General features: G+C 42.2%; 1 protein-coding gene and 1 long non-coding RNA gene across 2 annotated transcripts in view; one reads left to right on the top strand and one right to left on the bottom strand.

Moving 5' to 3' along the window:
- Positions 1 to 3,656, bottom strand: part of ADGRA3 (adhesion G protein-coupled receptor A3) — a 136,309-nt gene extending 132,653 nt beyond the window's left edge. Inside the window, exon 1 of the mRNA XM_043572874.1 lies at positions 3,412 to 3,656. Coding sequence (XP_043428809.1) covers positions 3,412 to 3,656 — 245 coding nt within the window. The remainder of the gene's footprint in view (positions 1 to 3,411) is intronic.
- Positions 3,657 to 8,300: 4,644 nt separating this feature from the next.
- Positions 8,301 to 25,963, top strand: LOC122468462. The gene is made up of 3 exons (XR_006293250.1): positions 8,301 to 8,880; positions 11,780 to 11,875; positions 25,734 to 25,963. It is a non-coding gene; the product is annotated as an uncharacterized LOC122468462 (long non-coding RNA).
- The last annotated feature ends 1,024 nt before the right edge of the window (positions 25,964 to 26,987 follow it).

The raw sequence follows: 26,987 nt of genomic DNA, 5'->3' as shown, positions 1-26,987 counted from the left end.
AAATAATAAATGCAATTTACTCCATTAATACAAAAGACTACACGACACATGAAACAAGTGTGGTCACGCGCAGGGTTTCTGCTGGACCTCTCCATAACCAAGGCTATGAAAATAGATGTTGTTCACGAAGATAGCAGAAGGGTCTGAGCTCTTGGCTATGGTGAAGCCTAGTTCATTCCCCAAGGCAGAAATTACCTTATTTTTCATTATTTAAAAAAAGAAAAAAATTCTATCCTATCCTTGCTATCCTTGCAAGCCCCATCAAATTTCCTTGCAGCAGCTGAAAATGGTTGGCCACACCTAAGGAATTAAAACTCAAACCAGAACCAGAAAGCCGGTCTGTCCTTGACCAGGCACATTCGGGCTCCCCTTGGACCACTCCAGGGAGTAGACACTTGCCCTTGACATCCAGCAATATAAACTGCACCGCATAGCAAGCCAACACTGCACCCTCCAAGCCCATGGGCATGGGGTGGGAAGTAGGGAGTCTACCACAGACCAACCCCGCATTTCTTCCCCCTCATCTCATCACCTTTTTCATTCACAGGTATCCATCTCATCCTTCTTGAATTGGCTCAGGATCCTCAGATCCTGGATCCCACCAACTATGTCCCAAGGGGGCTTTGGTTGCCCTCCTCTGGGTTCCTTTTGCTATATGTACACTCCAGGATTAGAGCATTTACCATACTGTTGTGAATTCATGAATATTTCTCTCCTACTGCCTGTGTGTTCCTAAAGAAACACCATGCTTTATTTATATTCTGTAGTGAGTTCAATAGTATGCCCTCAAAAGAGGTCCAAAGCTCTAAACCCCTGGTACCCCTGAAAGTGATCTTATTTGAAAAGAGGGTCTTTGCAATGTAATTAAGTTCCATATCCTTGGATGAGATCATCCTGGACTTAGGGTGGACCCTAAATTCAATGACTGGTGTCCTTACAAGAGAAGGGGCAGTATGTGAAACACAGAGACACCCCGGAAAGAAGCGACATGAAGACAGGGGCAGAGATTGGCACTGGGGTGGCACAATCCAAGAAAAGTCAGAAGACCCTTCCGGAGAAGACATAGCTCTACTGACTCCTTGACTTGCAACTTCCAGCTCCCAGAATTGTAAGAAAAGAAATTTGTTGGTTTTATGCCACCCAATGTGCGGTAATTTGCCACACCCGGAGGAAATTAACACCTAGTCTAAACCTCAACATGCTGCCACTACCTAGGAAACACTCAAAAACAACAAAACACACACACACACACACACACACACACACACACACACACCCCTGTTGAACTAATAAGATGATGAAAGCCTGGGGGGGGGGGGGGGGCAATTAAGAAAGCATCTGAACTGCACATCAGGAATCTGGGACATTGACCCTGATGCTCAATCACTATGGAACTTGGGCAAGTCACTTATCCCTCCAGGACTCTCTGATGTATTCCCTAGCAAAATAAGGGAATTGGTCCGATATAACTTGAACCAACGTAATCCACAACATTAGCTGATTTTTAAGTGAATTATAATTTCTCCCCATTCACTACATTCTATTATTTTCATCTAAAGAGGTTTCAGGTGCAAAAAATATTGGATTAATAGGACATTGTAGGGGCGCCTGGGTGGCTCAGTTGGTTAATCGTCCGACTTCAGCTCAGGCCATGATCTCACAGTTTGCGAGTTGGAGCCCCACATCAGGCTCTTTCCTGCACGCATGGGAGCCCGCTTTGGATCCTCTGTCTCCCTCTCTCTCTGCCCCTCCCCCACTAGGGCTCATGCTCTCTCTCTCAAAACTAAATAAACGTTTTAAAAAATTATGACATTTTAAAGGCACTAAGAATTCTTTGAAACAGCTTAACTGATAATGTGCTGAAAAGTCATTTTCTATGACACCATCTTTTTTTTTCTGCAAAACGAAAACAACTTACAAATAGCTGACTTAATACAGCTGAAACTGTTGACATTCTGAAAAACTCGACCTAAACTTGAATCAGCTGGAGCACCACCGATTCAGAACCCAAATGTATGATGACTTATTTCCGCAAAGTTATAAAGGGATATCTCCAACATGGGGTTTTCGCTGCTTGACTCAAGGCTGTAATTAAAGGTCCCATCCCAAAATTTCCACTTCAAAGAATCTGGGTAAGAAATAAATAAATACAGCTGCTGCCACTACCAAACGGTCAGTAAACGAGTCAAAGAAAACTATTTTATCCATTTTCATGCCTCCATAGACAAAAACACATTTTCCCTGTGTTAAGCCTTTCTTAATTCAAACAAATGGAAATGGAAGAACAAAGGTTTTAGTAATGAGGTTTATACTTCTCTTACCCCTAGCCTCCTGCTTAATTTGGGTTAAATTAAAAATCGTACTTCAAGCTTTTCATAAATCATGCTATTCCCCCTGCCTTCCTGTTTTTACAGTGGTAGCCTTGATTCTTTTTTAGGAAACGAACCAAAAGAACGGAGAGGAACACGGGACAGAGAAGCTCACGTTTCAGTTCGACAAAATATCCCTTAGAAATACTTGAACTTTTCCAAGCCAATTCATCGTTCAGAAAATCAAGTCAAGATTCCAACTGTCCAGCTAGCATGGGCAGAACCACGCCTGCAAAACTGGGACCGTGTATCTGAGCACAAATGGAGTCCTGAGACCAAAAACTCCTCCTTTCAGGTCGGAAACTCAACTCAAATATCAAGTGCCTCGACATGGGAGGCTCAACAAACCCAGTTTTCAATTCCAAAATTCTCGGGTTTTTAAGTATGAGCGCGCAAACACATGAAACCCGGGCTGGAAGGTGCACGGTTCGTCTCAAATGTATTTCACGCCCTTAATAACAAACAACTCCATTTCAAAAGGTGTTCTTTTACTGTGTGATAAAACTAAGGGAGCGAAAGGCAAGGAAACAGTCTGGGGGTTAGGGGATTGTACACACAGGCGTTCAAAGTCCTAGTGTTGTTTTGGTATTCTGCAAACTATTCATGCAAACCGCATGGAAGTGTAAGTTAATGTGCAGAAAAGCTGAAGGACCGGCCCTTCTACGGAGCACCGTGTTTTCTGGAAGCCCAAGCAAAGGATGGGCCATCTACAACTTCGCCGACTGCATGTTTACTTGCATCCTCACGTGGCACCGCGCAGCCACAGAAGCGCTGCGCCGGGACAGCGCGGGGAGCGCCAGGGAACCCGAAAACTTTTACTTTGCAAACTAGCGGAACTGGAAAGCGGCTCCGGGGAGGATTCACTTGCCTTCTCCGAAACGCGCCCCTGCCAAGCCAACCCCCCCACCGCCATCCCTGCCTGCAGCTTCATTCACACAAAGGCGCGTGGGTGCCGGCAGCACCCCTCTCCAAAGTTGCGCAGAGAGAGGCGGCCCAACGAGAAAGCGCCCCAGGGAGGGGACCCGAGGCGAGGGCTACTCACAGGGTGACCGTGCGGTTGGGCAGCGTGTCGGGGGGCAAGACCTGCGCGAGCTCCAGGCTGCTGCACACCACCTTGCCCTCGGCGGCGCCCGCCGCCCTGCCGGCCCCTCGGGGCCGCCCGTCGTGCTTGCAGCCGGGGGGCAGCGCCGCGGCGCAGCCGCCGCCTCCCAGCAGCGCGAGCAGCGCGAACGGCAGCAGCAGCGGCGGCGGCGGCGCGCGGCCCCGCCGGCGCCCGGGCGGCTCCATGCTGCGCGCCGGGGCCTGCGGGCCGAGCGGCGGCGGGCTGGCCTAGCGGGCCGGCCCGGCGCCCGGGCGGGCGGGGGCGCGGCGCGGGCCCGGCGGCGCCCGGAGCCTCATGGCGGCCGGAGGACGGGCCCTCCTCGGCGCCAACATGCTCCTTTGTCCGCTGCGGCCGCGCTCGGCGTCCGGGGAACCGCGGGGTCACGGCCGCGCGGGTCCCAGCGCTGCTCTCTGGCCCGGCCGGAGCGCCGCCTCCTCCTCCTCCCTCGCTGCCGCCGCCGCCTCCCCCGGCCACTGCCCGCGGCGGCTCCTCCCCGCCCGCGGCCGCCGCCACCGCCCCTTCCCCTCCTCCCGTCCTCCTCCCCCTCCTTCCCTCCACCTCCTCCTCGCGCCTCCCGCCGCTTGCGGCTCGGGTTAGGAAGAGCGTGCTCCGGGATCTGCGCCGCCCGCCCTGGTCCGGGACCCGACCCCCGACCCGGTGCACGCCCGGCCCCCGGCCTCGGCCTCCGGGCAGCAGTTGTGAGCGCCCCGCGAGAGTCCGGTAACTCGTGGAGAGGGCGGAAGAAAGTTCTCGTCCAAACTCCAGGCACGGTAGCCACTCTCTTGCTGGATTCCCTCGGCCGCCCTGCAGACAAAGCCGCCCTGTGCGCCCCTGGAGGCCGCCCATTCCGCCCGAGGAGCCCCGGCCGGGAACGTGGAGCGAGGGAGACGAGAAGCGCTGTATTTCCTCCGAAAAAGAAAGGAAAGGGCAAGGGCCCCCAAACCGAGTATACGTTCCCACCTCATCCCCGCCCCCCCCCAAGGGATTTCACGCCTTCTCTTGGCACACGGTAGCCTCATTTGTCCCAAATGCCCCAGAGCAAGAAACAGGCTCCCCTCCTGGTCCGGGGACTCTCAGAAGCTGTTTCTGGCCTTCAGCAACTCCAGCTGTGAACCCTGGAAAGGATGCATCGGGGTCCCGCCTGACCAAAAGCCTTTTGAAAGAAATTTTCCACTTACAGCAACCAGTTAGATGTAACCAGTTAGAGCAATAGTGACCAAACTAGTCAAGAAACCCCAGCTGAATCCATCACTCTACGATGTGGGGCTGCCAACCCCACCCTAATATTTGCAAGGGCTAACATACTCTATGTTTAAATACTCTATGTTTAAATATTTACAAGAAATATGTCAAGCTAACTAAATATAATCTATTCTCTTACCTTGAGAAACATACCTTAATAACAACCCACAAGGCCAGGTGTGTGTACAGAGATCTCAGAGGCCTTCAGTTCCACCCTGAAACATGGCGGGTAGGAAAGAGCCAGACCCCCAGCCCTTGGCCTACGCACTTCCACACCCTTTGCTTCCTGTGCCAGCTCCATTCATAAACAAGCGGGCTTTCTGCACGTGTATGGATACCGGAGCCCATTCAACCAAGCTCTGTCCACACCCTCAAACAGCCACCCCTTGGCGTAGCAGTGCCCACATCAGTTGTTTGGTCTTCCCTTGGGAGGACAATTCTGGAGAGAGCCTGCTGAGCACCTGGAAGTAGCCTTGGGAATTTTTGATCAGTGAATTGAAGGATTCTGGGTACCTTGGACAAGGTCTACAATCAGGAAGGGGACACAGGCTCTTGGGGAACACATCCGTTGGTCTTGGGGAATTTTTCCCTTTGGGGAGGTGAGCTAAAACGGTGGCCTCTAAAATGCAGAACCCGGGGCTTTTCTTGTCTGGGTCTGGGGCCCCTGCAGAGTTTATCCCAGGGACCAATTCCCAGAAATCTATGGCTAGAACTTTCTCATTGGAAATAAATGATATAACATACAGTCTTGCAGTCGTGTTTGAATAGCACTTCATCTGACCAACATTTTTTGAGATTCAACCATATAAACCCAACAGTATCCATTGCTACTAGTACATTATGTGATAGAAATATTCTAGGTCTGTGTTGTCCAATATGGCAGCTGCAAGTGGGTGTTTAACACGTGATATGGAGCCTGTGTGGGGTAAGATAATTTTTCATTTTGTTTAATTTTAATTAATTTAAATTTGAGTTTAAATAGCCCAAGGTGCCGAATGGCTACTCCATTGAACAATGCAGATCTCCACACTGATGACTACAAAAAGTGGCAGGTGACATTGAACAATGCAGATCTCCACACTGATGGCTACAAAAAGTGGCAGCTCATCATCAGCATGAAGTAGCTTTCAATCTGTAAATCAGCTAGAAGGCAAAGAAAAAAAAAAAAAGCCTCTGTGTTAAGTAGGCAAAATTGTTTACATTTCTTTTGAATTTACATAAAGAACTATTATCCAGTAACAAAGATATTATCATCATCATCCCTTTTCTTTATAAAAGTAAAAACTTCTTAGGGCACCTGGGTGACTCAATCAGGTAAACATCTGAATCTCGATTTCAGCTCAGGTCATGATCTCAAGGTTTGTGGGGTCGACAGCAACAGCACACAGCCTGCTTGGGATTCTCTCTCTCTCTCTTTCTCTCTCTCAAAAATAAATAAATAAACATAAAAAAATTAAATACTTCTTACTGTGGCAAAATGGAAGTTTTTAATAGTCATGTTACTATTGTCATAGCTACAAATTGTCATTTGAACTTAGAATCTGTGCATATTTTCACATACTTTATGTCAGTCTATAGTTGAAATAAATGTGCAAGTCTATTTTGAAATTTGCCACAAGCACTAACATCAATTTGGTACATAGTCTCTGTTCACTGCAGTTGAAAAAGTTATATAAAGTATAGAATTTAAGAAAAAGAATCTCAAGTGGGGGGTACCTGGGTGTCTCAGTCAGTTAAGTATCTGACTCTAGATTTCAGCTCAGGTCATAATCTCACAGTTCATGAGCTCGAGCCCCGAGTTGGGCTCTGAGTTGGCAGCGTGGAGCCTGCTTGGGATTCTCTTTCTCCCTCTCTCTACCCCTTACCAGCTCGCTCTCTTTCTCTCTCTCTCTCTCTCTCTCTCTCTCTCTCTGTAAATAAACAAACTTAAAAAAAAAAAAAAAACTCAAGTAGTATCACTCATCCAAGGAGAAATACAGAGGAAATGAAATGTTTTACTATATGGACAACTTCAGCCATTCTTGTACAGGAATAACTCATACTATCTCTGAAAATTAAAAATCATTATAGATCACAAGCTAGTAATGTATTAAGGCTGGCAAGAACTTTAGAAAAAATATCTCTCAACGCTGTAGTCCTTTGAACCACAGGACCCCTTGTTATTATCATTTCTGTACCAGTATGGGTTTGTAAGGAAATGGCAAGAAGTCCCTTCCACATGTACAAAAATAGAGGATGATACTGTCTGAAACTTACCATCACTTACTGTGCTTTAATTATGCTACCCTAGGCCCGACAGCCTCTTGCCAGACAGGTCTATCTACTGCTGATCCCCCCTCAGGCATCATGAGCATCATAGGATTTGAAGTTGTAGGACTTAAGAGATCCTTTCAAAGTTTTCACTGTGTTTGTGATTTCCCACTTTAGAACATCCTATAGAAACTGAGAAATTGCTCATTAACCATATTCATGTACCCACAGTCCAGTAGTAAAGCTATGTTGCACCAACTGTTGCTTTAAGGATGGTAGGTGGACCACATTCCAAAGCTTCTATGCTACCAAGCTTGTCTTGCTATATTATGTAAGGCTTGTGGGAGACACCAGAGAAACACTCCAAAATACTTTGTTTCTCCTCCTAATAGGGACAGTGTATAACTATGTATGTGTGAATATGTAATAAATATGTGTGTATATACACAGATGCCACCCTGTTTATTGTTAACAATTTATTTTACATGCTTTGTCTTCTTCCTCCTCTACCAAACTATTAGCTCCTAGAGGCTTTTCCAACCGCCTTCTTAAATTACGCCCACCTCTAATCACTCCCTATTAAGTTACTCTGAAATCTGGACCAATCATCTAAACGGAGTCTAGATAACATGGCTTGTTCAAACCTGAAGATAGCTACCTTTTAAAATTTATTTGTTTACATTTTTCTGTCCTTAGTCTCCCACATGACACCAGCTCTATGACACTGTCTTATCTCCTTTTTATCACAGACACTTGCTTCTTCCAAGCATCCATTCCCAAATCTTTTCTCCCTTAGAGACTGAAAAAGCTAATTTTCCCAGCCTCCCTTGCCCAAACTTTTGGTGACCTCATTCTAGCCAAAAAGAATCAGAAGTTATGCTGTCCAATATGGTAGACATTAGATACATGTGAGTATTTAAATTTAAATTAATTACAATTAAACTAAAAATTCAGTTCCTTCAACATGCTAGCCACAACCCAAGTGCCCACTACCTATATGTGGCTGGTGAATACCATTTTGGACAGCACAGACTATAGAACAGTTTCAACATCACAGAAAGTTCTCCTCGTCAACACCAATCTGAGGGGATGTCTACAGAGAAGGCTCAGGACGGGAATTGTCTGTGTGACAGACTTTTTCTTTCTTTTTCTTTTTCTTTTTCTTTTTCTTTTTCTTTTTCTTTTTCTTTTTCTTTTTCTTTTTCTTTTTCTTTTTCTTTCTTTCTTTCTTTCTTTCTTTCTTTCTTTCTTTCTTTCTTTCTTGTTTTCTTGCTTTCTTGCTTTCTTTCTTGCTTTGAGACAAAGAGGGTGCAAATGAGTAAGGGGCAGAGAGAGAGAGAATCCCATGAGGGACAGAGAGGGAGGGAGAGAGAGGGAGAGAAAGAAGCAGGGCTCACCCCAAGTGGGGCTTGTGTTCACCCCAAGCAGGGCTCAAGTTCACCCCATGCAGGGCCTCAACTCATGAATTGTGACATCATGACCTGAGCTGAGGTCCAATGCTTAACCCAGTGAGCCACCAAGGCAGGGGCCCTGTGTGATACTTATAAGAGAATATCTCTCCCACCACCCTCATTCTCCCTGCTTTAGAGATCATATTGTGGGGACAGGAGACCTGGAGCTGAAGCACGTATTTTGTGACCACTAGGCAAGAAGCCTGAAGGAAAATTCCAAAATAATAGGAGGAATCGGAAAGAGAAAACCACCATTTGGGTCATTGAGATCATACTTGGGCTGGCAATCAAGCCTTATTTTTATTGGTAATGAATATTCTCTGGCTTAATGCATGGTTACTGTGGTTTTCTAGTTCCTAGAACAGTGTCTGGAAGGAAATCCAAAGTGTTTGTTGATTCAATAGCTTAAATTTTGGTCATTTTCATGTCCCAAACATCCAATACGGTTCTTCATATGCATTAGCTGGTGAGTAAAAGCTTTTGTGAATTAAATATTTTTGATAACTGGGCAAGAATGTCCAGCTAAAATCAACTAACTTGAGGCTGACTAAAGTTCGGTCTTCTAGAATCAAAGGGCAATGTGTAATGTCATGATTAAGTTGACAGCATTTGGGAAAGAAGAGCAAGTTTTGGGACTTGAAATGTCTCAGTGACACCTCTATAAACCCTGTTAGTAAACAGACATTCTCTGTATATTTTTGCATTATTTAGTGTTAATCTATTGGAGCTCCTGGGAGGCTCCGTCGGTCAAGCGTCTGACTTTGGCTCAGGTCATGATCTCACGGTTCGTGGGTTCGAGCCCCAAGTCGGACTCTGTGCTGACAGCTCGGAGCCTGCAGCCTGCTTCGGATTCTGTGTTTCCCTCGCTCTCTGCCCCTCCCCCACTCACACTCTGTCTCTCTCTCTCTCTCAAAAATAAACATTAAAAAAACACACATAATGTTAATCCATTAAACTCACAGCTGTAGTTTATATTTTTAGTCATTACATAACTTGTGCTGGAACGCATGCTCAGTCATTACCCAGGACCCAGATAGGAACAGCAATAGTGTCTCAAATCACCCCCTAGCCTCTTTAGACAGCATTGGCTCCTGTTCTGGCTTACTAGTTACTAGAAATAGTGACCTTCGACAAGTCACTAAATCTCATCTTTTGAAATGAGTTTGAACTAGAACCAGCTTTTAAGCACTATGATTTTATCCTGCTGAACCATGAATTCTTTTCTTGTTTGTCTGCTGCAGCCAGACTATTATTGGAATGTATCACTGTGACAGTTAAATGCTCTCTTTAGATGACCAAATATCTTTCTGAAATAGTATATTCTTTGCCCACTCCAGTGTAATTACCATCAGTTGTAAATACAAAGAAGAAATATGAGGCAAAAATTGGCCAGCCGTGCCATGTGAGGAATTACCTAGTAGTCTCCAAACACACGATGAGGTCAGTTACACAGAGTTTTGTGGAAGGCCCACCATTCAGCTAAAGACACTCAAATCACGCAGTTGATTACATTCATTTAAAGCACTTGGTGAGAGGGGCACCTGAGTGGCTCAGTCGGTTGAGTGTCTGACTCTTGGTTTCCCAGGGTCGTGGGATCAAGCCCTGCGTTGAGCTCCCTGCTGAGTGTGGAGCCAGCTTGGGATTCTCTCTCCCTCTACCCTCTCCCCCTGTCTCTATCTCTCTCAAAAAAAAAAAAAAAATAGAAAGAAATATAATAAAGCACTTGGTGAGAAGCAGGGGAAAGAGGTGGGGTTGGTCAACCCACATAGAATAAAATGTGACAGATGGAACACCCCCTGGACCCTGGGCCACATGGTGTTCATTTGAACTGTTGGAGTCCGTCTATCCGTCTGTCTGTTTTCTAACTCAGACAAATCAATCTTCCCACTGCTGGTATAGTTATAGTTACAAGGAGCAGAGCTGAAGTTTGAGCAAAGATATCCAACAGACGGAACGTATCTGGGGCCAGCATCTCCCTTGTTCTATTAGAGGGATGTGGGGACAATTGTGCCTGAGCACAGTTATGACTTGTCTGCTAAGCAGCTGTGGGTCTTATCTGTGCTGCTTGGACAGAGGACACGCAGGGTCAGATTGGGTATCGCCAGTGGGTAGCTGGTTCTCAACCCGATAAATATTGAGTGCCTTATATGCCACCCCTGTTTACTGAACCATAAATATTTGGTGCATCCTCAGTTCTTCAATCCTTTTCTGCCTAGAAGTCATTTTCTCATTTGTCCCATAATTTTTATCTGTTTTCTGCTCATGTTCTCTCCTTTCCTTTCCTGAATCTATCATGTCTCATAAGAGATTTGCTTCTCTACCTAGTGTCATCTACTCTCCTTTTTTTTTCCTCTCTGTTTTTACGGCAGAATTAAATGTTTTAAAATAACACAGAAAACACATTACATGACAGATGAAACAACAGACTTTGGGGAAATTTAGAAATATAGCTCACCCCAGAGATGTGGCTAGCTTCTTCAAAAAGCAGTATTGCCTGAGACCTACCTCCCAAAGACGATGTAAATAACCTGCCTTGTTATATCACCTATATATGTTATTACAAGTTTTAGTCCTGTGTGCCAACTATAATGGTCAAAACCTATCCACCAATTACTAACTATTAATCATAGACATAGTAGGAGATAGGTCAGTCATAAATTTCCATCTATATTTTTAAGAACCCAGTAGCTTCCTTCTTCCTTAGTGTTAGTTAACATGTCAAAATCCATTTGTTGAGCTGTACAGAATGGGAAGATATAGTTGAAGTTATACATTTCTCAACAAAATAATCATTACTTTGAATCAACCTCTGAATCAGTATATCGATAACACATTGAACATTGTGGTATTTGGATTTCTGTAACGTGCTTTTTTTTTTTGTAACACATTTCTAAACACCCTCCTATGTCACCCAAAAGCCTCAAACATTGCTAAATCATAAAATTAGGTTATATAAACTTAGTCAAATTTTTAACTTTTAATTCAGATATATTAGTTATTGCTCTCCTTACGTTACCTGCATTTGGGGTAACAGGACTGTTTTAGTTTATATGTCAATGAGTCAAAATGCATGTATAGTTTGTGTAACTCTATAGCATGCTAAAATACAGAAGAAAAGTGAAAATACGGAGGAAAAAGTGAAGTCAGGAAGTCTGGATTAATATACCGACTCTATCCTTAGCTGGGTTAACTTAGGCAACTTAACTAACATCTTGGTGCCTGAATTTCTTCATCCATTGCAAGATTTAATATAAATTTAATTTAATTAAGTATGACAACACTGAAGGCACCTGGCACATGAGTTGCACGATAGGTGCCTATTGAACCTACTGAACCTGAATCTAGCCCATTGCCTCATATTCCAGATGGAGAAGCTGAAACCTACAGGCTGTACAGAGGTATCTCAGGTCATACCTTTGGTTCAAATAAAACCCAGAACAGAAGAACTGGAAAGACGGCAGGTATGGTTCGTTTCCCTTATAAGCCTATAATGAGACTTTCTTATAATCTGGTCACAAGTTATGATTTAAATAAGTCACGCACTTAATGTCTCAGTTTCTCTACCTGCAGAATCGAGGGACTAATAATTACCTCCTATATTCTAGGAATATTGGACAGGCATAGAAGTAATGCCTGGAAGAAATCACTGGGAAAAACTCTCTATGTAACCATAACATATCATTATAAACATTGGAAGCTGCAAAAGCATCTCATTGTTAATAACACCACATTACAATTACATATATACAGCTTCTTTCATCTCTGGATCTCTAGATTCCAGCAAAATTAGTGCAGTGGACATTCTTAGACAGTGATTCTACTAGGAAGGCAAAATGGAGAATTGGGGGAATCATACAGAAAATTCAGGAAAAAGCAAGCCTGTGTTCTCCACACGGACTGAGTTTTACAGTTCTATTTGTCCAGGTAATTACCTCAATTGTCCTCATCTCTCTGCAAGTGAACACTCCTCATCATACAGATATATGTATCTTCTCTCTCTCTCTCTGTCTCTCTCTCTCTCTGTTTTAGAGAGAGAAAGGAATGTGAGAGAGTGGGGAGAGTGGCGATGGGGGGGGGTGGAGAGAGAGAGAGAGAGAGAGAGAGAGAGAGAGAGAGAGAGAATCACAGGCAGGCTCCATGCTCAGCATGGAGTCCAACACAGTTCAGGATCATGACCCAAGATGAAATACAGAGTCAGACACTCAACGAGCCACCCAGGTGCCCAGATGTATGTACATTCCAAGTTAAGTTCAATATAACTGAGATGCTTCTGAATGTCTGTTCCAAGAAAGAAAAGCCTTTGTCTTCTGTATTACTGTAAGCCCAGCACCTGAACAATGCCTAGTATTCCATAGGCACTCCATAAATATTTGTTGAATGAATTGATGAATGAAAAAATAAGCCAAAGAATGGATAACATTTCTCCATTCATGAATTTGTCTTTCATGACGATCAAATAACTGCAACTGAGTTGCCGTATGGAAACTTAAGGAAAACTTTTATTTATGAACTCCACTCTCAGCTCAGTTGACTGTGCGTTGAAATTTCTCATACTTGCACTTACTTCTTAAAACTATATGAACATATCATGCTATCATTGCTAGATTATAAATGATAAAATTCCAGCAGTATGACTCCTGTCTGTCCCTATCAGGAAAAGTTGCTCATCTATTTGGAGCCTGTTTGGCTGTAAAACCTCTGTATATTAAATTCTAAATCCACTTAATTAGCTTCTCTAATCTTCATTATATAAAACTCAGTCCCATCTGATGGGAATATAAAATAAAAACAACCTCTCTGACAGCTAATATTGCAATATAGAGAGTCTCAAGGGAAGAGAGAGATTCTGTCTAGGGCACTGTCCAGTACTGTGACTCACTTTTACCTGATCCCCTCGGGAATTATTCATTACCCAGTGAGCTAAAAATATTTTCTGATTTTATTCTTCTTTTCTTTGTGTATTCATATCCCTAACCTCCTCCCTCCAGAACTCTGAAAGGAGGAAGTCAGGAATCAGGTATTTGTAGGTCCCTGCCCATAGCACCATGAAATTCTATCGAAACTACCCCTATTTTAGTTACAATTATGTCAGGTGAAAGTGACAGAAACACAACTCCAACTAGGTGAAACCAAAAAGGAACATATTGGTTCACATAAATAGGAAGTTGTTTCAGGCATAGCTGGATCTAGGTTCTGAAGCAATGTTCCCAGGTCTCTCTCTCCATCTCTTTGCACTCTGTGGGCTTTGTTCTTTGGGCAGGAACTATTCACCCTGCAGTTGGAGAGCCACCAACAGCTCCACCTTCGTATCAACCTCACATTACTGTAAAATCCCAGTAAAAAATAAAAATAGCAACAAAACAATCCCCTTTCCCAGCATTCCCAGGAGAGGGACTAACTAACCTAGTCTGGGTTGAAAATACACTTACCTCACCTAAAACTAATGTAATGTGTGTCAGTTGTACTTTGATAAGGAAGGAAGGAAGGAAGGAAGGAAGGAAGGAAGGAAGGAAAGAAACCGAGTTTTAGAACAACTCATTAAAAGAAAAAAAGAGAGGTGCCTGGGTGACCCACTCGATTAAGCAACCAACTCTTGATAACAGTTCAGTTCACGATCTCACAGTCATGAGATCGAGCCCTGAGGGGGGCTCCAAACTGAACATGGAGCCTGCTTCGGATTCTCTCTCTCCCTTTCTCTCTGCCCCTCCCCTGCGCGCGCGCTCTCTCTCACACATACACAAAATAAACTTTAAAACAAATAAAAAAAAAATAAACTTTAAAAAAAGAAAAAGAAAACACACATACGGAACAAGTGTGGGATAAGGTGAGTTCCCCAAATACATACTTGATGGCAGAAAAAACAAAACTGTCTGCTATGCTATCTTTACCCCAATAGTATATGACATAGACAAAATGATAGTCGGAGGACAACTCGCTGAATGTTAGTCACAGTTATTTCTGGATGGCTTGCAAGCAAATTTGAACATCTTCTTTATGTTTCTCTTTATACTGTTGTTATTTTCCATGTTTTATAATGTATATGAGTTACTAACATAAGTTTAAAATTAAGTGCTATTTTAGGAATGTATTCATTTTATCAAATAAATGAATGAATATAATTCCTGAGTCTGCTGCGTGTAAAGCACTTTTCTGAATGCTAAGGGCAAATTAAATGAATAAAATAGGCTTGGCCACTACCACCAAGGAATTTGTTGTTAGATGGGGAGGACAAACACATACTCACTTAATCACTGTTGTAAACTCCTTAAATTCCTTTGGTAAAAGGATAATTGCTATTTAAAACTTACCAGCTATCATTACTCACTGCTTATCACCAAATCCCTCTCTTTCATAAAAGAGACATCAAAGATTTAAATATAAAAATATAATCATGGGGCCCCCGGGTGGCTCAGTTGCTTAGGCGTCTGATTCTTGATTTCGGCTCCAGTCATGATCTCACGGTTTATGAGGTCTAGCCCCGCACGGGGCTCCAAGCTGACAGCACGAGCTACTTGGGATTCTCCCTCTACCCCCTCCCCCTCTCACGCTCACACTTCCTCTCTTTCAAATTAAAAGATAAACTTAAAATATATATAATCATAAAACACATTTAAAAATGACATTTATATGCAGGTATATAATCACCTAGGTGTATGTGTGCGCATACACACATACATGGGTTAGAGGGATAATGAAATATAAAAAACTTACAAATTAGTGAGAAAACGTTCAACTACTTAAGAAAAACAGGTGAAATATCTGAATAGTTCAAAAAAGGATAAATATACGGTATGATATGATATGAAAGTATGATATGAAAGAATACTCAGCCTCAGGCGCCTGGGTGGCTCAGTCGGTTAAGCATCCAACTTCCACTCAGGTTTGGGAATTTGAGTTTCTGCTGTCAAGTCAAAAGCCTACTTTGGATCCTCTGTCCCCCTCTCTCACTGCCCCTTCCCCACAAGCGCATGCACACTGTCTCTCTCTCAAAAATAAACATTAAAACAAATGCTCAACCTCACTAATAATTTTTTTTAATGTTTATTTTTAGAGAGAGAGAGAGACACACACAGCCTGAGCAGGAGAGGGGCAGAGAGAGAGGGAGACACAGAAACTGAAGCAGACTCCAGGCTCTGAGCTGTCAGCACAGAACCCAAATCGGGACTCGAACTCATGCTCCACGAGGTCAGGATCTGAGCTGAAGTCCAATGCTGAGCCACCCTGGTGCCCCAGCCTCACTAATAATAAGAAATGCAATCAAAGCAACCTACAAAAAGAAAATATCAAGATACTAATTTTTACCCTTTGAACTGGAAAAAATCAGAGAGTTAGATAATATCCGATGACTTTTGGAGAAGTCAACTGTTCTCCTAAGTGATTAGAGGCACTATCAATTGATACAACAAAAAACCATTTTGCTTCCTGTCCCAGCTTTATTGAGATGTAATTGACACATAACATTGTGTAAGTTTAAGGTGCCAGTATGATAATTTAATGCATTTAAAAATTGCAAAATGCTTATCACCATGGTATTAGCTGCCATCTCCATCCCATCACCTAGAAGACACTTCCTTTCAAGTGGAGTCTTGAAGAAAGGCAATGAGAAAGCCTCTGTGTGCTGATCTCCTAGTTAGGTGAAAAGAGGGATATAGTGGACCGCCATTTCTATAAATAAATGTGTGTGTGTGTGTGTGTGTGTGTGTGTGTGTGTGTGTGTGTTTTATGCTGTGTATACATACAGTATTTCTGGAAGAATATAAAGAAACGGTAAGTAATGAAATCTTACCTCTGGGAGAAGGATCAGCAGTGAAGAAACTTACATTTCATCCTGTAAATTTGTTTATTATTCGATTTTTAAAAATTTTGTACATGCATTTACCTTTTATTAAAAAGGCAGACTAAAAAAAAAAGACTGATTTTAGAAACAGACTGAGCAAAAAACTGTAAATATGTTTTTCAATTTTCTGGCAGCAGTAGACAGCAAAGCATCACAGAATATGTCTTACTTGTTCCAGGAAGGTTGTCTTGAAGGAAGACTCCTAAAGGTGGATGTGTAAAAACTGTAACGGAAGAAGGTACCCAGTCAGGGAAGCCCCACCTCCCCGCCCCATTTTTTTTTTTTAAATGGTTTGAACAAAACTGCTCTTTTTAATATCCCTTCAAATGTAGATCAGTTCTCTGAGGGCAAGGTGGGTAAATTTGCATAGGATCAAAGGAGATTCCTGGGAGTTTAGGGATGGAGACTGAGGACCTGAACCCTTCTGAGGCTCAATGGCTTTATATCTCTGATGGAGTTAGTGGTCTCCAGGCGGTTCTAGCGTGAGTAACGTTGTAGCTGCACTGAGAGCTGTCTGTGGAAGGCTCCTGCAGCCTGAAAGAAAATAGAACATTTGGGAAAATGAGAAAAGACCAATTTTGCAGGGAGTGTAACGGAGGGAAGATTGCCATCCCAAGAGACGTGTGAGGCGGGCAGAGGTCACATCTTGCAGCGCTTGTGGCTTTGGTCATTAGGAATGTCGTTCACCTTAATAACAGTTGGAAGCCATCGAAGGATTTAAAGAAGAGTGAAGACACAATAAAAGTTGCAGTTTTATATGCTTCTTTTGGCTCCTGCACAGGGATTGGAGGGGAATGGAAACAGCATACGAAAAGATTATGGTGTCTAAAGACAAAATTAGGTGTCTGTAGCCAGAGATGAGGGATTATTCTGGTAGCTTTAAACTAGGGAGGATGGGAATGGAGGTAAAGAGAGGTGGGTATCTATGACTGACACCATGCTTAAGAAACTACGAGCCTCATTTTTGCTTATTTGGACGGAGGGAGAGGGGGATGTCAAGGATGAGTCCCAGTTTTTTGGTTTGCCAAGCTGCACAGGGATGACATTTATCAAGACAGGAAGCCCTGGAGGAAGACCGATTTGCATGGGAGGATCAGGAGTGTTTGCTGGACATATTGAGATTGAAGTCTCTTTCAGACATTCAGGTGGCAGTGTTGAGAAGACACTGTTACAGTCTGGAGTTTTCAGCAAGGACTGGAGGTTAATTTTTTTTTAAGTTAGAGCATAAACATTTTATTTGAAGCATAGGTGAAGATGAACTTTCCTAAGTTGAAAAGTTAAAGTGAGAAAGGAAAAGGGATTGGTGAGCATCTATCCCAAAGAAGTCAACTTAAAAAAAATTTTTTAATGTTATTTATTTTTGAGAGAGAGAGAGAGCGTGCGCGCAAGCTCACAAAATGGGGGAGGGGCAGAGAGAGGGGACAGAGGACCCAAAGCAGGCTCCACACTGCCTATAGTGTCTCAAACTCATGAACGAAGAGAAAATGACCTAAGCTGAAGTTGGAGGCTTAACCCACTGAGCCACTCAGGCGCCCCAAGAAGTCAACTTTTAAATGTATGGGAGGAGAGAAGGCAGCAGAGAAAGAAAGACAAGTAGAATAAAGCCTTTCAAAAACGAATAATGTAATAATCGGGATTGCTGATTAGTCCCTATGATCATTTACTTTCTCCTTGTTTTACAAAGTTAATAAGATCACCTAGAGACAGGAAGATTCGTTATTTATCAAGAACAATATCAGGGCGCCTGGGTGGCGCAGTCGGTTAAGCGTCCGACTTCAGCTCAGGTCACGATCTCGCGGTCCGGGAGTTCGAGCCCCGCGTCGGGCTCTGGGCTGATGGCTCAGAGCCTGGAGCCTGTTTCCGATTCTGTGTCTCCCTCTCTCTCTCTGCCCCTCCCCTGTTCATGCTCTGTCTCTCTCTGTCCCAAAAATAAATAAACGTTGAAAAAAAAAAAAGAACAATATCTATTTTAAATTAACCCTTCTTAAATTGCCTTCTAGAACACCAAAGATGCCTAACACCAATTTAAACACCAAAGTTACTACAAGCAGTAACACTAAAAGCACAAAATCACCTGTCCTGCATACCACACCAGCCACATTCTAGCCTCCACCCCGCTGCCCTACTAGTGAGTTAACAGAACCCTTTTCTCCTTTATGGCACAGCTTTTTATGACATTGTCTCTGAGTTTTACTAGAAAGTATGGCAATTCCAACTGACTTCTCTAGAGCTATTGCAGGAATCCAGGAAAATTAGTTTTTTTCTTTTGTGTCACTACTCACTTTTTAGAAGACGGAGCTAAATATTCCATGCTAATGGCACCCGAGGAGGCACTTCTAAGGATTCTGTTGTTACCAAGTCATCGTGGAAGAAGATCTTATCAATCAATCATTGAACTGGGGCCTTTTGCCCATATATGTCTTTTAAAGATAAATAACTAGTCTAGTCCTTTATAGTCTTGAGCAAAATTTTGCCCGTTGGCAAAAATAGGTAAAAATATGGAACTGATTTCCAGAGGGAGTTTTTCTTTGTCTTCAGCATGCTAGAGCAGGGGCCAGCCAATTTTTTCTGTAAAGAATCAAGTGGTAAATATTTCAGCCTTTGCTAGCTAGAGTGTCTGTTACAACTACCATGGTGAAAGTAGCAATAGATAAAACATAAATTCATGAGTGCCACTGTGTTCCAAGTAAACTTGATTTATGGACACTAAAATTGGGATTTCATATAATCTTCATGTGTCATGAAATGCTATTCTTCTTTGGATTTTTTTCTATCCATTTAAAACTGCAAAAATCACCTTAGCTTGTGGACTTCATAAAAATAGATGGTAGACTGACTTGTGCTCTAGGTGAGACCATCATAGCATGTCTTGAATTATCACCACCTCCTTTCCTCTCCCCAGTAATTAATTCAGAAAATTCAATTCCAGTTGTTGAAAATGAAAATGTTAACCCTGGGGCCAAAAAAAAATCTGGGAAACATTGGAGTCCAGTTCTTCCAACATTCTTATTTAAGGCAATCTTAGTAGACTGCACCATCCATCTGGGGATGGCCATTTGCTTCGAGTTGATAAGACATAATGGTGACAGCTCAGATAAGGTTCCCAACTACAAATTCTCACCACTCATGCTGAGGTTGAATCAGAACTATTGTCAGTAAGGATGGTGTCTGTCAATCCATGTGTTGCAAAAACTAGCACAGACCTGATTATTGCAGCAGATGTTTGAAATGTAATTATAAGCACTTAGAGCCATTTTGAGAGAGAGAGTCTAACCCAAGAAGTTCTTTTGGTATCAGACTGCAAAATCAATATGAATTCTTGAAATGCATTTTGAATGCTTCTGGAGCCCTTAGCCTGAAGTGACCTTGGGCCAAAAACATCAAGTAGGCCAGAATGTGGTAGAACCCTTTTACAGTCTTTCATTGTTTGTATTTGTCCCATGCTACCTGACATAAGTTTAAGTAATAAGGTCATGAAAATTTCTTCTAAGTGTTTTATACCCAAGATGATCTGATGGCCCCCTTTCAGAAAGACAATATTACATTTCTACAAAATATATCCTTTATGTCAAACTAACTCATGCTGATGACTTGGGATCAAGCCTTTATTTCATATTCCCACTCTTTACCTAATTTGAGACATAAACCAAATGGGATCCCCTAGAAAGATCATTCTGTAACAGGATCAGCCAAAAGACATAAACATTTAGAGGCCCTCAGACATTGAAGACAAGGACATGATAAAAATCTGTAATTCCCAGGAATTCCAAGAAAAATTCTTAAAATCAAACCTCGGACTGGTAGCCAGACTCCTGAAAGTAAACTCCTTGGTTGACAAATACACTAACACAACTGCTTTCCAAGACCCCTCTTTCTCAACTACCCTCCCTGCCCCTCTTGTTCAATCTCCTTTAGACACAGAAACTCTTAAGGAATTTAAGGCATAGGAACTGGTAGCACCTGAAGTTGAAAAGGCTAATTATAAACAGGGGGGATTTCTATCTTTATTTATTTTTAGCTTTGGAGACACCTGCTTTGGTCTGTCCTCTTCTCTTGCCTGCAATTTAGTCCATAACCTCTGTGAGATTAGACACTATGGCAAAGGAAATAAAGTTCTCCTGCACAAATATTAGTGGGAGTGCACCTGCCTTCATATTGAGTAGGTAACCTCCACTGGCCCAATCTACCAGGAACACAATCCTGGTAAAAATGTAAATGTGGGACAAGGATGAGAGCCAGCTCCTTCTGTCTCATTTCTCCACTGGTAAATGGATCTTATTCAATTATTAATGTTTCATGGATAGGAATATGTTCTAAACCATAGTCTGTATGTTTTCAGGATGGTTGGAAGCTTTTCCTTGAAAATAGGCACTGCCACCATTGTAGCTAAGAATAACCACTTGGGCAGTCCCTTGGTTCCCCTCTAGTAATAGAGGCACTCAACTCACTAATGTTCAACAAATACTTCTACTCTCACAAAACTGCATCCTTCTTACCATTCTCTGGAAAAAGGAATGGGCCAAAACAACCAAATTCCCCGAGGAACTCGCGTTTGCCTGGGTTCAAAGTCATGCCTTTATCTCTCATCATTATTTGCTCCTCCCACTTCAGCCCTTATGAAATAGTTACAGTCAGGGCAGGGAAGATCTACTATCCCTCTTGGACCTTGGGAGATCTAATATGATTCAATCCAATAACCTTAAATACTGCCCACGTCTTATTAAATACACTCATACTTATGACTAGCAGGTCAATTCTGTTTTCGCCCAGAGTTCCCACCTCAGCCCTTACATGATTTTCAGGTCAGATACCTAGTTCTCTGGGAAAGACAGGTCTGAAAAACTGATCCTGAATCCAAGTAGAAGGGACCTAACTCTGTCCTCCTAACCACCAGTATTGCTGCAAATCTACAAGGAATACAACCTTGAGCTCATGTTGCACAATTAAGGAAGACGGCAGCCTCACCTAAATAGAAATCTGATCCAACAGAAGACCTTAAACCAAGGCTCTTTCAAGAGCTCCGAGAAGCAGAGAATAGCATGAAGTACCCTGCTTTCCCAAGCCCCACCAAACAGGCACAGAGCATCAAAAAGTGGTCAGCTTCAACCCCAGATTCCAAAACAAGATCCTCCAGGGGTTCCCTGCTTAATCCCTGCCTTCTTTGTCTACTCTTCATCAAACTGTTTCTTCTATATCCATCAATCTTGGAACCAATGCTCCCCTTATTACACAATACCTTGAAATGATTTTGCCCCTCTTTGTTCTGTCCTGTCCTGTCTCACCATATAAACAAAAAGAGAACAAAGCTCTCTCATTCAATTTGTTCTGTTTTTTTTTTTTCAACTGTCCCTACAGTCTCAACCCATCCCTCACCTGACCACTGGGGTGGACACTCCATTGCCTTCAACACATCCCAGGGAGACTTTCTCCTTAATGGTCTATATGGGTAATTCAACCACTTCCACTTCATCAACCCCAACTTCTCAGCAATTCCCAACATAATCAAGATGTCTCTTAAAATCTCCAAAACTCTAGGCACCTAGGTGGCTCCGTCGGTTAAGCATCTGACTATAGCTGAGGTCATGATCTCACAGTGCATGAGTTCAAGCCCCACGTTGTGCTCTGTGATGACAGTTGAGGGCCTGGAGCCTGCTTTGGATTCTGTGTCTCCCTCTCTCTCTGACCCTCCCTCACTCATACTCTGTGTCTCAAAAATGAATAAATGTTAACAAAATTTTTTAAAAAATCTCCAAAACTCATGATTCTACTTTCCCCATAACAGGTATATGAAAAAAAAAACACATCAGCACTTTCATTTCTGATAACCATCTTCTCCTTCACTACTTTTCAACTAACCTTGCAAACTTTGTTGAATTCTAAGTAATGACTATGGCCTCCTGCCAGATCTACCCAATGGTGAACTACAACTATTATTATTAATTACTACACCCCCCAAAGTGCCTGTGTCCCCCTGCCAAGTATATTACATTTTATGTGGTAGCAAGTCTACACCTGCCTTCCCCACAACATTTTTTCCCCTACATCTTCAGAAACCTTATCTGGGACTTCCAATTATTTAAAATCACTAGTCTACCTGTTGGCCATGTGTCCATCTGGAGATTTAAATGGTCACTTCAAAATGAGGCAAATATAAGTTATTCAGGAGAGTTCATAGAGGGGTCATTAATTCTCCCTTTATGTGTGCTGTGGAGGCTATTATATCCACTATGGAAATTATAAATTGGAAAAAATAGAAAGGTCTCCAAATGCATGCAGAAGTAATAAATGATACAATTTCTGCCATAGAAACACAACAAATAAGCTTAAACTCACTGGCTCATGTTGTTATAGACAATCATATAGCTCTCAACCTCTTCCCAGATGGTCAGGGAGGCGTCTGCTCCATAGCCAAAACATCTTGTTGCACTTGGATTAACATCACACACCAAGTAGAATAGTCAACCACTAAACTCAAGGAAAAGGCTATTTGGCTCTCTAAAAGTTGATCCAAATGGCCTATCAGACATGTTGTTCTGGATGGGAAATGGAAATCTAGGATCCTGGATTTGGGGTATATTGCAAGAATTACTCACCCTTCTTGTAATCTTATGCCTTACAGTTAAATGATGCATCCTGTGCATCCTGTCCACAGTCTTAAATGCTACTATGTAGTTATTGTCTCAAAATATGATTCAAAAATGTGTATGATCCATCAGACTCCAAAACAACTCCACTTCCAACTAACTTCTCACTCAGAGGCTGAATTTGAGCTTTAAGTACCAAGATCAAATCTGGAATGACAAAGGTGTAGATCTGTACATTCCCCATCGCTTTGTTTCCCTTGCAGTTATTTAAGGACAACCTTATGGTTGTCTTCAATAAGAGGAAAGGTGATGTGACAAGGTCAAACACATCGCTTTTCTCTATTGCCTGAACCTACTAACAAGGCCAGACAGAGACCTTTCCCCTTTTGCCCCTAGTCAATTTCTAATTCTTCGTCTCATGAGTGATTAGCTAACATTAAAAGTATGTGTCTTCTGGGGTGCTTGGCTGGCTCAGTTGGAAGAACATGTGACTCGATCTCAAGGGTCATGAGTTTGAACCCTCTGTTAGGTATAGAGATTACTTAAATAAATAAAAATTTAAAAAAAAAGTATGTCCTCTGAAGCTAGCTAGACATAGACATAAACATTTCCTGTTGAGATGACTGACACTTTGTCTGATTGCAAAACAATTCCAACAGCAAATCACCCCATCTGTCACTTAGCTACTGCTCTCTTTAAAATGTCTAGGGTGAATCCACCCTACTGAGAAACTCATCTTCAGATCTAGATGCTGTCCTTATTGCAATAGTATGAATAAAATCATTCTCCTTAGTTGTTCAGTTTTTGTCTTATTTTTTAAAGTTAATTTATTTAAGCAATGTCTACTCCCAACATGGGGCTCAAACCCATGACCCCAAGATCAAGAGCCGCATATTCTACTGACTAAGCCAGTCAAACACCCTCAGTTTGTGTCTTTAACATGGCTTATGCAGATGGTAAAGAAAATTTTCATCCTCCTTTGGGAAATACATCTGGTCCCCAAAGCATCCAGTCATGCATAGTTTATTTCCAGGTAGTGAGAAGAAAATGGCCTTTGCTCCATTGAGGCAGACCTGGGGCTGGGCAGAGACTAGGAACCAGGCAAAGAGAAATTTCTGCAATAAACACCCAGTAGGAGATAGATAAATAGCATAGTGTAATATTGATTATTTTTTAGCAAGTTACTTCTGTTATTTCTATCACTGTTAGTACCTTCTCACTCTTAGTACTCAGTAAATTATTTTTAAATTTTCAGTCTGGGTGTAGCTGCACTATGGAGAATTAAGGAAAGAATCCTGTGTCCCATCTTGGAAGAAAATGTCAAAGAGCAAGCAGCACCTTTTTTTTTTTTGAAGTAATGTCTGCACTCAATGTGGGGTTCAAACTCACCTCAAGGTCAAGTGTTGCATACTCTACCGACTGAGATAGCCAGGCACCCTGGGAGCAAGACCTTCTTTAAGTAGCAGAGAAAATTAATGAGAAATCTCCAAGAACAAGTCTAAAAGTCTTTGAGACCTGCTTCTCTCCCCATCAGATATTCTTTCTGAGTTGCCAATTTGTGATGAGCTGAGTTTGGATTTTATTGCAAGTAGTTTGCTTACACAAGAAAAGAACAGAGTTGGTGGCCCCTTATATAGAGCATGCACTAATATGAAAGTCAAGAGCCAATCAACAGGGAAATGTTGGCGGTTTGGAAGCAGGCTCTGACTACTAGGGAGAGTGAGAGGTTGTGCAAGATAAATACAGAACAGATGGTCAGATAATTGAGAGTCTATGGTCTATTAGTGGAGGAAGATTGTTAGGGCGAAAAGCTAGATTAGTCAGTGGGGTGAGGCAGCCGAAGGGGCTGCTGTGGAAGATGTTCACATTAACCAGGATCTTACTCCACTGGAGCCTTGAGGGTAAATTGGTTCAGAAATCAGTAAGAGTCTCACCTCAGGAGTTAGTTCTCCTACGATTTAAGAGACCAAATCCTCCAGGTGAATTAGACTCTAAGTAAAACACTAACAACCTAAAGAAAGCTTGGATTTTCTGTTCTTTCAAGGGTAGATGGGAATATATACTACACAATCTCATCTTGAGTATGGGTGAACACTAGCCATATTGATATGATCGCTTAAGGAAATGACGCTGGAAATTTAACTTTTCGGATTTTTCCCACTCATATAACTGCAAGATGATTTCGGACCTCCCAAGGGTTTCTATGATTCATCATCTGTTGATACTGTTGCAGGGTCATCAAGCATGACAGCCAAGAAAGAATTCTTGAGACACTGACAGTACAACTTAGTAAGTTCATTTAAGTAGCACAGAGACAGGACCTGCACTTTTGCTGTATGAAGCTGGTGGTTATGATCAAGGGGGAGGGAATGTGCGGGGAGTATTAGATCATAAATGGCTTCTTCAAATTTCTACTTGTAAAACTACTTTCTCAAGATTTCTTTGGTGCTTATCATTCAGTTCGATATTAACTATTGGTGAGATATACAGGCAGTCATGAAATTCTTTAAGGATGTAGCAACCAGCAGTATTTGATCCTTATCAGAACTATGCAGGGTATAGGTCAGCCTTCTGGGCTAAAGGTGAATATTTTCTGCTTCTATCTCTCAACAATATCAGAAATATGGTGCAGAAATATTGGATTAAAACTGAGAAGTAGAAGCACTAAATTCTAAGCCTTACATTGCAACTCTTGGGTAGGCTTCATTGTGTTAATGGCCATGACATCTCAGAAATACTGCATAACACAGGAATGAAAAAACAAAACAAAACAAAACATTTCTGAGTCCTAAGTAATTAGGGGTAAGCATTAGGGAGAGAGAATTAGATAAAAGACCCAACTTTTAGTACAGTTGATGATGTGTCTGGGTTAACCATCTGAACTTTGAATGATTGCAGGTGCAGTGACCGGAAGTTCTCTACAGTTGCTAAGAAGACTCTAAGGATATTGAAAGTTAAGTAGGGCCACACCTCAGGAGCCACATGAAAGATTGGCTGAACTCCAAAATGAAGAAGAAAAATACATAACGAATCATTTTCAGTCTCTACTGGCATCTTCACCACAAATCTAGTAGACTAATTAAACACTCTATGGATTACGTTCTATTAAAAACATGTATGTATATGGAGAGATTATCTCATATATGGCTTATTTACCTAACCATAGCCTATTTGAAGACAACTTATGAAGATAAAGGTTGAGAACTGAAACTACCGACCCTTACCCACAGTTTGGACACTAAGGAATTAAAATGCCTGTTTTGCCTTCACTACCCACAGATAACCTAAACCCCTACTTTACATGACTTTACTATTCCATTGTCTTCACAGGTGTGACTTTCAAAAGACCCATCAATTCTTCAGTGGAAGACATCAACACACAGTCTGCATCCTAACATTCTTGGAATGTCTTGCCTGAAAAATCCTTGTCTGCTCTTTTTGACAACCCTGGACTATTGTCTCTTAATCTTTACCCAGTTCTCATCAAGCTCCCCAGAGAACTAAATCTCTGATTCTCAATTAATGCTGAATTTGTTCCCCCACAGAGACATTACCAAAGCTTTGCAGAGGTTGTGTTCTTCGTTAATATGTAAGCAATATACTTAACTTTGTCTTATCCACAGGTTGTGTTTGGGGATATTTGAGGAGCCAGCAAACAACAGATCTTTTTTAGTTGTTTTGCATAGAGCAAAATTACACTTCTAGCTTTCAAGAACATCTACAAATGGTTAGTTTGTGCTGGCTTCTTTAAAAGATAGACTATAACTTCTCCCTGCACACTTAAAAGACAGCTTCCAACAGTAACAGCTGTATCATTACTGTAGTCTTGGGAAATGTATAATGGTCTCAGTAACAAACAGATATGGGATCTTTCAAGAATATATGGCAGATGTTATATTTATTATTTTTGTTGGTACATCACGGCCTGGGTAGCTTTCTTTCTTCCCCCATGTTCCTTTATTACTTAGACTCTCATTCTTGACCCCTGGAGCTTCACTGGTAGAGTAATTGAAATCACTTCCTACCACATGATACAAACTGTTATAACAGTTTCTGAACTCTTTTCCTAATGGACTTTTGAACAGTATGTTCTCTTAAACTGACTTTTTTGACGGAAAATGTAGCATACATTGTCATGCCAGAAGCAGAGAC

The sequence above is a fragment of the Prionailurus bengalensis genome, chromosome B1 (genome assembly GCF_016509475.1).
Source record: "Prionailurus bengalensis isolate Pbe53 chromosome B1, Fcat_Pben_1.1_paternal_pri, whole genome shotgun sequence".
Lineage (NCBI taxonomy): Eukaryota > Metazoa > Chordata > Mammalia > Carnivora > Felidae > Prionailurus > Prionailurus bengalensis.
This window is presented reverse-complemented; position numbering and strand designations above follow the sequence as displayed.